The sequence below is a fragment of the Trachinotus anak genome, unplaced genomic scaffold, assembly GCF_046630095.1.
Source record: "Trachinotus anak isolate AG129_WGS33_773 ecotype Australia unplaced genomic scaffold, CSIRO_AGI_Tana_v1 ptg000032l, whole genome shotgun sequence".
Lineage (NCBI taxonomy): Eukaryota > Metazoa > Chordata > Actinopteri > Carangiformes > Carangidae > Trachinotus > Trachinotus anak.
Window position 1 is genome coordinate 6417930 of NW_027273883.1, and position 12707 is coordinate 6430636.

The following is a 12707-nucleotide window of genomic DNA, read 5'->3' on the forward strand; positions in this document are numbered from 1 at the left end:
ATGAAACACATATTTTTAGACAGAGTATGACTGACACTTTCCAAAGATATGTGTACATTACTTCCTGTGTCCATCTCGAATAAACGCACAGAAATCCGCTTGGAAATCAGAAAAATAAGATGTTCTTTAATCTCCTCAAGTTGCCTGAGAGTCATCACATTTTTAGGTTTAGTCCGTATCAAAGTGATTCAGTAATGATTGTCTGTGCCAGTTTGCCAAAATATAAATAAATAGGCTGAAAGTTAAAAAAAAAAAGGGCTGAAAGTGTAGCCTGCAGCTAATTCACTGAGGGAGGGGGGATCCCCACAGTGTCAGGCTTGTAAAATCCCTGGGTTAGCCAGTCAAACTGTGGGATTACTGCACGTTTTTTTAATGCCGGTTGGACAGTGAGTGTGCGGGCGGCTCATTCTGGGGCAAGCGTCAGCATCCAAATAACTAGCTTCACCCAAACCAGCGGTTAAGAGAAAATCCAGCATGATTACATATCATTTAAACAGTGTGAAGGCTAAATTAAGGCACACAGAGGAGGTCTAATGTGAAAGCACAGAGATGTGACCCTGGTCAGTCATGGCAAGACAGACAGAGCACAAATAAAGACACAGGAAATGGTGTCATGAACTCCATCTTACCTATCCAAACATCATTTCCAAACCAGGAGAGGTTCTTCTGAGAGCTGTCGTAGTAACCGATCTTCTTGTAACTGCCTCCTAAAATTAAAAAAAAAAAAAAAAAAGGAGATACACTTTAATTAGTATTGCTTGTACTTCATTTCATCCCCCGTTGTTTCGTGGGCGATCATGGTTTCAAACAATACAACAAAACAGACAAAGCAGATGCACAATCATATTCAAACTCACAGCTATTTAAATAAATAAATAGCTATTTAGCTACTTTGTCTATCATTCCTGTGCTTTCATATTAAAGGGATGTGTGTGTGTACAGAAAAAAAAAACACACACAATGAACAGATAAAGGAAATGAGGGATGAAAAGGTGCATAAAGAAGGACAAACAAAGAAGTACCAAGGGGAAAAGAAGGAGAAAAGGAAGGGGGGAGGAAAAAGGAGCTTATGTGGCAGTCTTGACCAGGAATACTGATGAGGTCCCACAGTGACTCAAGGATTCAAGTCAGCTCGTCTCATTGTGGATGTCAAATTACCTCGACACCACAACAGGAAATATGAGACAGAGTGTGAGGGGAAAGGGGCAGGATTATGAAATTCTCATCCTTTAGGACGCCGAAGAGAACATAGGTAGAGAATAATCCTCAACCTTATCCCACGCGGGGAAACTCATTAAGTCACTGGTGACAAATAGGATGCCATTTCCAGAAACAGCTTAAAACGAAGGCTTGTGCCCAATTAGAGCAAAGCCTTGAGTCAACACATTCCTGCATCAAGCCCAATCACATATGCAATTATCGGACACTGAGACCAATCGCAGGGAAGGCTGCAGACCACCACAGAAAAGAGGCTTTACTCTGAAATGAGCCGAGAGTAATAATCGATAGGTGAATACATGTCATGTATGGTTTTTTTTTTTTCTTTTTTTTTATGAATGAGTGATATTTACTGCTAAGACCAGGTTCTTCAATTCAACACCTTTGGGGGGAGGCAGTGTGGGAGTGTTTTACCTTGCAATTGTTCGATAAGAGTCATTGCCATCCTGGACCCCTGGGCGTCAAACACCACCTGGCCCTGATAGACACACACAGGAGGAAATCTGTTTTACTGCAAATAACAAACTCCTTGCTTCAAGGAATAACCCAAGAGTTTGATAAATACACCAAGAATTAGATGTGAAAACTGCTACTACTCTCTAAATGTGAAAATACAGCCAGCTGCCCGTTAGTTTAGCTTAGCACAAAGACTGGAAACAGAGGGAAACAGTTAGCCAGGCTCTATTATGTGATTGCTCCCTGTGTAAGATTGATTGCTTTTATTACTCTTTTTTCATTGTCTTTATTTTATCTCATGTTTTATGTATTTCTGAAATGTTTTTATTGTACAGCACCTTGTAACCCAGGTTTTGAAAGGTGCTCTGTAAATAAAGTTTACTTACTACTTACTTACTACTGTTAAAAGTACTGACCAGGTTAAAGGCTGAGATCTGGGCATCAATAAAAAGCCTTTCAACAGGGCACGAAACACAAGCAGTCAGACAATCAGCTTGTAGTTAGTCTTATATATTTAGATGAAAATGCTGGATTACCAGCCAGGAGGCCCCCGACCTCTAAAATCACTCCATATCATTTTTTGCCTGTATAATCAGAATTATCACAAATCCTGGTCCAGTTTTGATCTCAGTGCAGTTGTGAGCCCACTCAGTTTGTGCAGTGGTGTATTCTTACTAACTTTTATGAGCTCACTTTAGGTTTTTAGCTCCAAATATTTAATATTTTGTGTTTATCAGAAATATTAATACTCTTTTGAAATTCTCAGTGAACTGCTGCATCACTGACTTAAAGAGATTTTTTTTATTTTAGGCCTTTGCACAGAGATTCGAAACAAGTGTGTTTACAAAGTCTGATCATCATGAAAAGTAACAGCTGACATATAAAGAACATTTGCAAACATTTGTGATAAATAAATAAAATTATTTACCAAATAATGTACCAAAATTGTGGCATAAAGAGTTGATTTTATTATCTGTACTTCTTACCGAAACACCTTCAAAGGAGCTCGTGTTGAGGGCCCTGTAAATCTCGGAGGTGATGTCGTGGTTGTTATAATTGAAGTCTTCCAGACGTCGGCCCTTGGCCTTCAGCGGTGCGACGGTCTTATTGAGGGCAAGGGCCAGAGCCCACACTGCGTCATAGGCCAGAGGAGCCTCCTGAAAGCCGCCGGTCTCCTCGGGGTTCTTTCCTCCCAGACGAGACATCAAGGCGGCGAGAAACTCCTGCGATGTCTAAAAGAGACAGGACAGAGAGGATATTCAAGAGGAGTCCCTCTGAGGAAATGTAATGCTCCAAAAAAGGGCATCATCAGTCTATTACTTGGATGGTGGTGAGGAGATGCAGATAGTAAATCAAAAGCAGTTTTCATGTGGAGGGATTTCAATCCTCACATCCCAGAACTTTTGTAAGACTGAAAACTAATATGTCTTAAAATGAATATTAATAAATATCTTCATTGCTAAGTGTGACACTATTGTTATCCTCCATGATAAAATGTATATACAGCATATATGACTTTTGACAGAACTAATGGTCTCGTGGTCATTAAATTGGATCGTGTGACCATTTCTAACTGCAGAGTCAGTGATGCCATTTGCCTCAATGTCGCACCAGATTAGCATCTGTAGTAACAAAAGGGGAACTTGTGCCACAGGAGCTCTTGGGCAGACTAGAAGGCACTTAGGCCAATCTTAGGAGATTTGAGGGGTAATTGAGCTGACCAGAGGGGCACTTGGACCACCAAAGTGGCCCCCATGTGGACAATATACGCTATTAAAACTACACTGAATAAAGCTTGTTGTTTTAGTCAGAGGGGCCATTTGGCTTTAAGACCCACTGCTGCAGTGTGACATTTAGGAAGGAACAGCTTGGAAAAATACACTTGTTTTAAGAGCTAGATGAGAAGGTTAATACCAAAAAGCTGCGGTTTTACAGGAATTATGTGCTGGGCTGCAGCAGCAACTGCTTGACCTCCCAGTAAGACCACAACTCGTCATATCTACAATTTGGTTTGTGCACATATTAAACAAACAAGATATAACATGTTAATGAGTGAGCTTTAGAGATGCTGGAAGACCTATTTTTTCACCTTTACACAGAGGCAGGCTAGCTGTTTCCCCCAGCTCCCTGTCTTTATGCTAAGCTAAGCTAATTGCCTGCTGGCTGTAGCTTCGTGAGTGGCATCTTCTCATCTCTCTTTGCTAAAACGTTAAAATATTCCTTTAAATATGCTGCACTTACCTAAGGAGGGAGCTCAACTATTTGTTTACACGTTTATTTACACACAGAAGCAGTTTTCCTTCTCACATTGCAAATATCTTTTGCCAGATTTTGACAAAACTTTAGCAAATTAGTCAAACTAGGGCATGCTGTTTACAATTCAAATCAAGGAAAACTACTGTTTCCTTATTGGCTCTGATGCACATTATTATTTTCTTGCTTCTAACTGACAATTGACACATGTATAATACATTCACAGTGGCCCACTGTGAATTAAGAGATCAAATCATTATTAAATGAAAATAAATCATTAAAAATGTAGGGTTGGGACATCTTGTTACAGAGAAAATCCCATCACTTTGCTAAAAAACTTTGATGTGATTTTCAACTTTGTAACAAAGTTCTATTAAATATCTAATCAAGCTGTTTTTTTTTAGATAATAAAACACCAATAAACATTATTTCCCAGTGACAGCAGAGATAAAACTATGACAGGAGATTATTGGTACAAATCATCAAGGTGTCCCTGTGGACTCCCTGAGACCAATTAGACCTGCACACCTCCAGTTCAGCTATGTCAAATTCATCTCATTGAAATTCCACCTTTGCATTTGGCATTTAAATCTGCCACTACCTACTGAAAACTAGCTGACAACGTGCTATTGCAGACCCTGCAGTATTGGCACCCTAGCTTCATCTCAGACCTCTATCTAAAAGAAATATGCCAATTTCAAACTTGGAAATTGAATTTGAATAGATTGGCTATGAGCAGGAGTTGTGGCTGTAATTCTTATCACCCGATGAACAGCACGTCAACAGCTAAATCAGCAGGTCGTGGCAGGTGCTGTATGAATATAAACAACAGCTGCTGATGAAGTGCGAGAGAGGGAAGGGGGGCTGGGGGGGTGGTGGTGGTGGAAAAGGTGGGGATGAGGAAACAGTAAAAGAGAAGGGAAGGGGGAGATGGGTAAACAAGACGAGTGAAGGGATGATCCATAACAGACCAGCAGAGTCAGAGAAGGTCGAACAATGGGAGAGAGGGAGAGACGTTTTAAGCGGATTAGAGAAGGTGAGCAGAGGAGAGCGACGGGCAAAAGAGGAGCAGGAAACGACTGGTACCTGAGAAGCTAAACAACGGTCGGACACATTTTAAAGGAAGTCATTCAAACACCATGTGACACTGAATCAAATTAAGCAAATCATTTCCAGCATTCTCCCATGAAGAAATAATGATTGTTCTACCTTCTAGCAGAGGTTTAAGAAGCATATTGATTAAGGTCATATACAGTTCACTGAAACTCAGAGTTTGGTTTTTCCGGGAAAAACTCCTTTTCCCGCTACGCTGCCGCTAAGAAGACCCCTCACTATGCTGTCTTTGCTTGTTTACACTGAACAAAGCGAAGCCGAAATAATGTGTACGTGATTTTAGATAGCGTGCTGGAATCAGAGGCATGAATCTACATCTGTCCCACCGTGCCAGCTCTCCCTTTCACACAGACAGTGATTCAGCTCTGTGACTACCTCGGCTGCTGGTTTATCGCCGGAGTTCATACAGAAAAAAGGAGCAAAATTCCCGCCTTGAACAGGATGTATGAAAGTGGCTTTTGTCTCATGGGGATCAATCTATTCGACATGAAAGGCAGAAGAGTAAAGCTGAATAGTTAGAAAGAGTAGCATTAACCATAATGTGATGAACAGACAAACAAAGAACAAAGAGCCCACAGACATCACAGTACACTATATTACTGACTAATAAGTGATTGGAAACTGCTGTACAGAAATACTAGCAAATTACATTAGAAAATAAAAAAATATTTGAAAAAATGGCACTCTCTTTGGTACTTTTCATTTATGCAAAAAATATTATTTGATTATTTAAGAATGAGAATTCAGACACAATATGAAGAGGATTGTAGATGCAGCATGATTTCATAGAAATTAATTTGAAGAACTGGATTTACACAAATTCATGTTGATTGATATAGACACACGCCCTGATGATGGCGCTAGATGGAAAATGTTAAAGGATCATCAAAGTTGTTACAGTTCTGACCCTGATGGGAACACGAATGTTGTAACCAAATGCCACGACTCTATGTATCTAAAGATATAGATCTATATATAGATATTTCACTAAAAACCAGAAATGTGAACTGCTTTGTGCCATGTGTGATACAGGAGAAGTCAGGAATCCAGAAAGTCGGACAGACTTTCACTTACTGGAGTGTGGCACATAATCAGCATCACAATCACACTTTATTCCCATTTTTCTTCACACATTTAAGGTGCATGGAGACATAAAATACAGGTGGTAATTGGTGTAAACCAAGCTGCTCCATTTCTATTTTTCAATCAAAATCAGTTACTCGTTATGTTGCACTATTTCCTCTTCTTATCATTTCTTTTTTGTAATTATTTTTTTACTTCCTATTTTTTTCTGTATTGATTTATCCTCTGTTTTTTTTTATATGTTATATCTGTGAAGTTCCCCCTGCATTTGGGAAACAGACCTTGGGAAATAGAAATGAGCTCAATTTCCCCCATGTACTTGCACGTCAAAGCACAAGTGTGCTCTATTTGATGTCATTAGCAGCCCATGAAGCTCTTGCATTAAAGTGAAGTGCCTCAAGGATTTTATATATTGTGGTGTACGTTTCACTCATTTAACTCCAAAACATGAATGTGACTGAAATTACACAACATAAGCTGTTGTTTCAAGCTGGACATGTTGTAATTACTTGTCACTAATTAACATCAAAGATGATCTAATGTTTCTTTGATGTAATTATTACAGCAATGGGAGAGAGGATGAGACAAAACAGTGTTTTCATGTGTTCCCACCATGTTGGAGACGCCGCGGACAGTCTCCGGATTCAACATGACGATCTCAGTGGTCACGTGTCCCTCCACGGCCTCCGTCATGTTCTCCACTGTACAGTTAATAGCTGGGTCTTTGATCTTGAACCAGTTGTCTGCATACCAGCCGATGAGGAACCACACATACTTCTTCCCGTAGAGCTTCTCCTTGAACACCTGCATCAGGGCGGGGTGGAGGGTGGATGAGGGGAGGGAGAGAATGATAAATAAGCAAGAGGAGAATTATTCCCAGAGATGTGTTGAGTATGCTGTATCACTGCCAAACAAGGAAATTCATTCAGACATTCAAACAGCTCATTACAGAGCTCAATTCCTGCTAATACCCAGTCAGGTTAGGTCCACTGGGATCAATCGAGCGGGAAAACGTACTAACCTCACAAAACACCTTCCTGGCTTCGGTCTCATAAAACAGCCCCACTATGATCCTTGCATCCTGGCGCTGCGTCAAAATATGAAAACAAAACAAAACATTGCTTAGTTACATCTGCAGCAGTAATATAACTTCACAATAGCACAGCTTGATGTGGCAGCGCAGCGCTCCAGAGTTCCTGCTGCTTCACAGGACGGGACATACTGCTGTTCAGGAGCTGCTAATTAGCATGGTGCATTAATTTCCTCTATGAAATCACCTCTCTGCTAATGGTATCGTGTGCAGCTGTGAGCCGGAGGAGGAAGGAGAGGAGGAGAGAGAAAGAGAGAGAGAGAGAGAGAGAGGACCAGCAGCTGAGGTGAATTTTTAATCAAAGCACCTTGAGGTTCTTGACAGCGACAGCCGGGTCGGTGAGGAAACTCTGGCGAACGCTGATCTCGATGCCTGCCTCCTTCACCCTCTGCTCCAGATCGTCCAGAGTCTGCGAGATGAAAGGGAAGGACGGAGGGAGGCAGACAGGGGGAGGGGACAGGGAGGTTAGAGAGGCAGCAGAACAGAGAGACACAGAGAGGTGACAGGTTGAGATTATAGAAAAAAGAAAAGCAACAACGTCCAGGAAAAAAAAAAAACAAATGAAAAAAATCTGAAGTGTATATGAGAAACATCAAGAGTTGGACAGACAGTGTAGGGATGTATGATAAACACGAAAGGAAGCATGGGAGTGAATAGATTTTTACACAAAGAGCGAGACTGAAAAGAAGAAAAGAAGAATGTGAGAGGAGAGAGGAAAGAATGTGAGAGCGGGATCATTAACCTCCATTACAGCAACCAACCCAGGTGTCATGGTATCGACCGCTGTGCCTGGGAGAGATGTATTGCTTGATCAATATTTCCCACAACCAATATTCCAACAAATTACTTCAAAAATCCTCCATCATTTGCCAGGAGAGATTACCTAAAGGAGCATCGCAACAGCCTGAGAACACAACTGCTCTCGTAAACAAACATACAGAGGCAGGCAAGCAATCAGGCAGCACCACACCCACACTTCACCAAAAATGATGGGACATGGAGCAGGTGAGGGAGACGAGGTAAGAGGAAGATGAAGAAAGAGTTGGAGATGAAAACGAAAGCGGGAAGTTGAGATGAAGGAGATTAAAGGCACTGACCGAGGTAAAGACTTCGGTGGTCTGCTGGATGGTGGCGATGCGAGTCCACTTCCACTTCTGGAAGAGCTGCACCCTGGTGGGGTTGTGGAGAGTGGCCGATGGGTGCGTGCGGAAGAAGGTGGGGAAACGCTGACGGTTGGATAGAGCCGGTGAGCTGGAGCCGTAGGACAGCTGGGAAACAGGAAAAAGAAAGTGACTAAGGCAGAAAGGCGCAAAAGGATATAAAAGTTTCGGGGGGGAATATACTTCTGAGGGTCCTTCCAGGCATCAGTAGTAAACACACTTCAATCAAATGTATTCAAATCCAAACTCTCTTTTTCCTCTTCTGTACACAGTGTTCTTTGATGGCGACTGGTTCAAACAGCAAACAAGAGACGAAAGCCAGCAAAAAGACAGAGAACCACAGAGACAATCCCTGTTCCCATTTTCTCATTTTCATCCACACCCCCTCCCTCCCTCCCTCCTTTTAGCTTCCCTGCAGCTTATGAGGTGTGTTGATAAACTCTGTAATTTCAATTTAAAAAAAAAGAACAAACACTGCATGCAGGATTTCCCATGCATTCGTTTCCATGAAATTGTGATGACACTTTCTACTATTTCAAACAGAACAAACACAAAAATAATCTAATTATTGTTGTTCCAAACAGTAGCTCCAGTGATGATCTGTTTCTTTCATTTGGACCTATATAATCTGAATCTCAGGAACAATTCACAGGACAAAAAAAACCCTGTGTGGTGGAGAGGCAGTCTGCTAAGATGTGTTTCCAAAGCACCAGGTAAGAGGGATGGTGGAAAATGCCAACAGAAACAGGGAGAAGACTCTAACAATTAGTTTCACAGTGACAACTGGAGATAAAATTCGCGACAGGTCTCCTTTAAAATGAGAAACCTGGCGTTTAGGGAACCGTTACAGATACATCCAGCCTCTCCTCCTCCCCAGCTCTCATCTCAGCCCCATTACCCATACAGCCCTCGGATTTTCACCACCGGGCGCTCCCGGTTGCAAACAGAGGGGGCCTGATGATAGATGTCAAATGTCATGTACAATGCGGACTCCCCACAATAACAAATCCCTGTGGGCACAGGCAGTTAGACAAAGGGATCGGTACGAAGGAAGGGAAACCATAAAGGAAGTGACAGCTGATCTGGGCGCGGCAGTGAACGATGTGGGAAAACCAGCAGTAGCTCTGGAGGATGACACGCACTCAATGACAAAGGTGATCTGTGTGTATTACGTAAACGTTGAAAAACACGTGTTGTCACACACACCACCCGACTGCGGTAACTGCTCACTAAAGCATCAACTCTGTACTGATTCACTGGACATTGATGTAATTTTGTTTGCTGAACTATGCTAAGAGACTACATCCATGCTAGTGGCTTGTGAGGCTGTGTGTAGGGACCGAAGTGATTTGAGCTAAATGCTAATGTAAGCATGCTAGCATGCCAAGTTAACAATCTTAGTTTAGCATGTTAGCATTTGCTATTGGCCAGTGGTTCCCAGCCTTTTCCAACTTGTGGCCCACTTGAAAACGGAGGCCAAATAATGTATTCTCAGAGCACAACCGAATATTCAGGACTGAACTGAAAGCAGGGGAAGCTCAGTTTTATTTTTTTGAGCGAACAGCAAACAAGTTTAAAAAGTGGTCCGACCAATGACAACATAAAAGTTCCTTTCATTGGCTTATAACAGTATTAGTGAGAAAAAAGTTTTTCAGCATTTCCTAATGTTTTTAAAAATCATTTCATTCTAAAACATTTAAGAACATTACTTATATTTTTCATTTTTTTATAATTACATCTTTGAACATGTTGTCTTTTGGGTTAAGGTTAGGATTAGGGTTAGGGTCGGGGTTGGTTAGGGGTTAAATGGTATGCGCTCTACCAGGTGAGCCACCAGGGCACCCCAAAATTACATCTATTCACCAAAATTGTACTGTTTTGCAAATGATTTGTCAGCCCACTTACAGTACCTTTGCGGCCCACCAGTGGACCCTGGCCCTCATCATGGGATTCACCACAATAAACAAAAACTACAGCTGAGGCTGATAGGAATGTTATTAGTTTTGCAGGTCATTGGTCATTAACCAAAAAACTGCAAAACTGAAATTTTGACTTCATGATGGCACTAAATATAAAGTCAGGGAATCAGCAACACTGTCTAGAACCCATGAATGTTGTTGAAATTGTAAATCAAATTTTTCAATGTGGTGAGATCCACATACTAAACTCCAATCAACTCAGTTGTAGACAGAGGCCAATATCGCAAACACTAGGCAAAGTAAAAACAGCAAAAAACTAACATGAGTCTGTTCTAACACTGTTCCATTAACACTGTGTCTGCTAGAATGTAATAATTTAACTGAGATCAACACCTGGAAATTACCAAACTTAAAACTGCAAGCTTTTCCTCATGGCAACACTCAAATAAACCTTCACCAGTCACAGTGACAAAACTAAAATGGAGCAAAAAAGCTGCTGTGGCAGAAATAGACCACTGTAGCAGCACTCTGCAGCTTCCCAAAAACCACAAACAATATCTCTCGATTCTCAATTCGTCAGTTCTCCTGTGGCCTTGTAGTAGCAGATCAATGCCTGTCTATGGCTTACAGTGCGCTTAGAAAAAGAGATTTGGATCAAATTAAGAGCCCCTCCTTGATCAGCGTCCAGAAATGGAGGTTGCTTTTGCCTCCCCGGTCCTCTGATGGGGCTGCTTGACATGCGAGGAGGCTCCTGCAGGCAGAATGCATACAGAAATAATTGAGTGTGGCGGTTAGGAGGTTGTGCCAGTGGTGGTATGTAGTAAAGAGAGACAGATCCCTTTGTGTGTATGGAGAATCGACTGCTCTAGTTGAGGGAGCGAGGCGGAAATGAAGAGTGGGAGAGAAAGACGGTAGAGATGGAAAGGGGGAAGGAAGTAAGGACAGATGGAAGGAAGGAAGGATGGACAGAAGAAAGGGGCTGAAATAGAGCAGACCAGCTCCAGGCAGCGACAACAGGCAGAGGAAAGAGGAAGGCAGAGTCAAAAAGTGGAAAAGAGTTTGTAATGATGAGGAAAGAAAGGGTGACAAAGAGAGAAAGACCAGGAACGAGAAAGAAGGGCAGATGCCAGCCACAAGAACTGATTGTTCTCCATGACTAAGCTCTGGATGAAACTTCAATTATAGGACAAAGCTAATAAGCGGAGCGCTGTGAGTGACAGAGAGGCAGATCAAGAGAGTTCAACAAAATAAACTGACTAATGGAGGCTTAAAAAGCAAAAATATTTACAAAAAAAAAACAGCAGTAGAGGACAGCATCATATCTTATGCTGATTTATAGATCAGGCATGTGTTTGTAAATATATTATCATTCAGTGTCCTCTAGCTGTCATTGCAGTATTGTGAAACTGCCTTGTAAAGTATTTTAAAATCAACAAACAGCCACAATATTAATTTTCAGGAACTCACAAAAGATCATTATTTAGATTAATGTCAACAGCATCTACAGGATATTTTTGTTTGCCTGCACAAAACAGAGGTCCGATATTCTTCCAGCACAAACAGAGCTGAGGATTTCAGTGTCAGTGTCAAGGTTTCTACCCAGAACAAAACTCCACCAGAGACAGAAACATGAGACAAGACGCATCATTGTCTTCTTACATGTTTGTTTGGCATCTAGCTCTTGTTACCTACAGAGGATCAATGTAGTTATTTAAGTTACTCTAGACTTCCCCAATTAAATTTACTCTAATATCTTTATGAAAGAAACAGCCCCAGTCCCAACAGTCCCAGTTTCAAGAAAGAAGTTTTCATAGTACATACGAAAAATTACATGAAATACTTTCTTTACTCCTCCAATGACACTTATTTGACTTATAGGATTTTACCTAATTAAATAAGTAAATCATTTACTCACTTACACCTAGTGGTGTCTAGCAATGCAGATAGTTTAGGTTTTATGTGTTCAGGTATGTGTTCTAAGATTTTTGACTCCACCTTAATACAGTGGAGGCAAATCCACCAAAGCTGCTGCAAACCGCTGTCATTGAAACAACTTTCTACTGAAGAAACACATCCCTGTGACGGTGTGTTCTATTTCCTCAGGAACACGGACACTGGAAAGAGATGTTGTTGAATTTTTAAAAGTTATTTCTCAATGCTAATCCCACAAACAATATTCCCTTCTCCTCCTCTGCTTTAGGGTTTCAGCACACACATATAACTCGAAATCTGAACACATAAAACTAAAAAAAATAAAAAGTATCACTGGATTCCTTTTATACGGAGAAAAACTTGATTACCAGTAATGTCCTGGAGTTATAAAGAGCATCTTTTTATATAATTTCTAAGCAGATTTATAGACATGAATTTGTGATGGACATCAGAGATATTAATATATTATGGATGTGGAAGTTG

General features: G+C 41.1%; 1 protein-coding gene across 4 annotated transcripts in view; it reads right to left on the minus strand.

Annotated features, from left to right (window-relative positions):
• gabbr1a (gamma-aminobutyric acid (GABA) B receptor, 1a) overlaps positions 1–12707 on the minus strand; it is a 76062-nt gene that overhangs the window by 29697 nt on the left and 33658 nt on the right. For all 4 annotated transcript variants that reach the window (XM_071470595.1, XM_071470596.1, XM_071470594.1 and 1 more), the window contains 7 exons: positions 8311–8481; positions 7521–7622; positions 7145–7210; positions 6736–6927; positions 2661–2906; positions 1633–1696; positions 630–707 (listed from right to left, as the gene is read on the minus strand). In XM_071470595.1, the coding sequence (XP_071326696.1) occupies positions 630–707; positions 1633–1696; positions 2661–2906; positions 6736–6927; positions 7145–7210; positions 7521–7622; positions 8311–8481 (919 nt within the window). The remainder of the gene's footprint in view (positions 1–629; positions 708–1632; positions 1697–2660; positions 2907–6735; positions 6928–7144; positions 7211–7520; positions 7623–8310; positions 8482–12707) is intronic.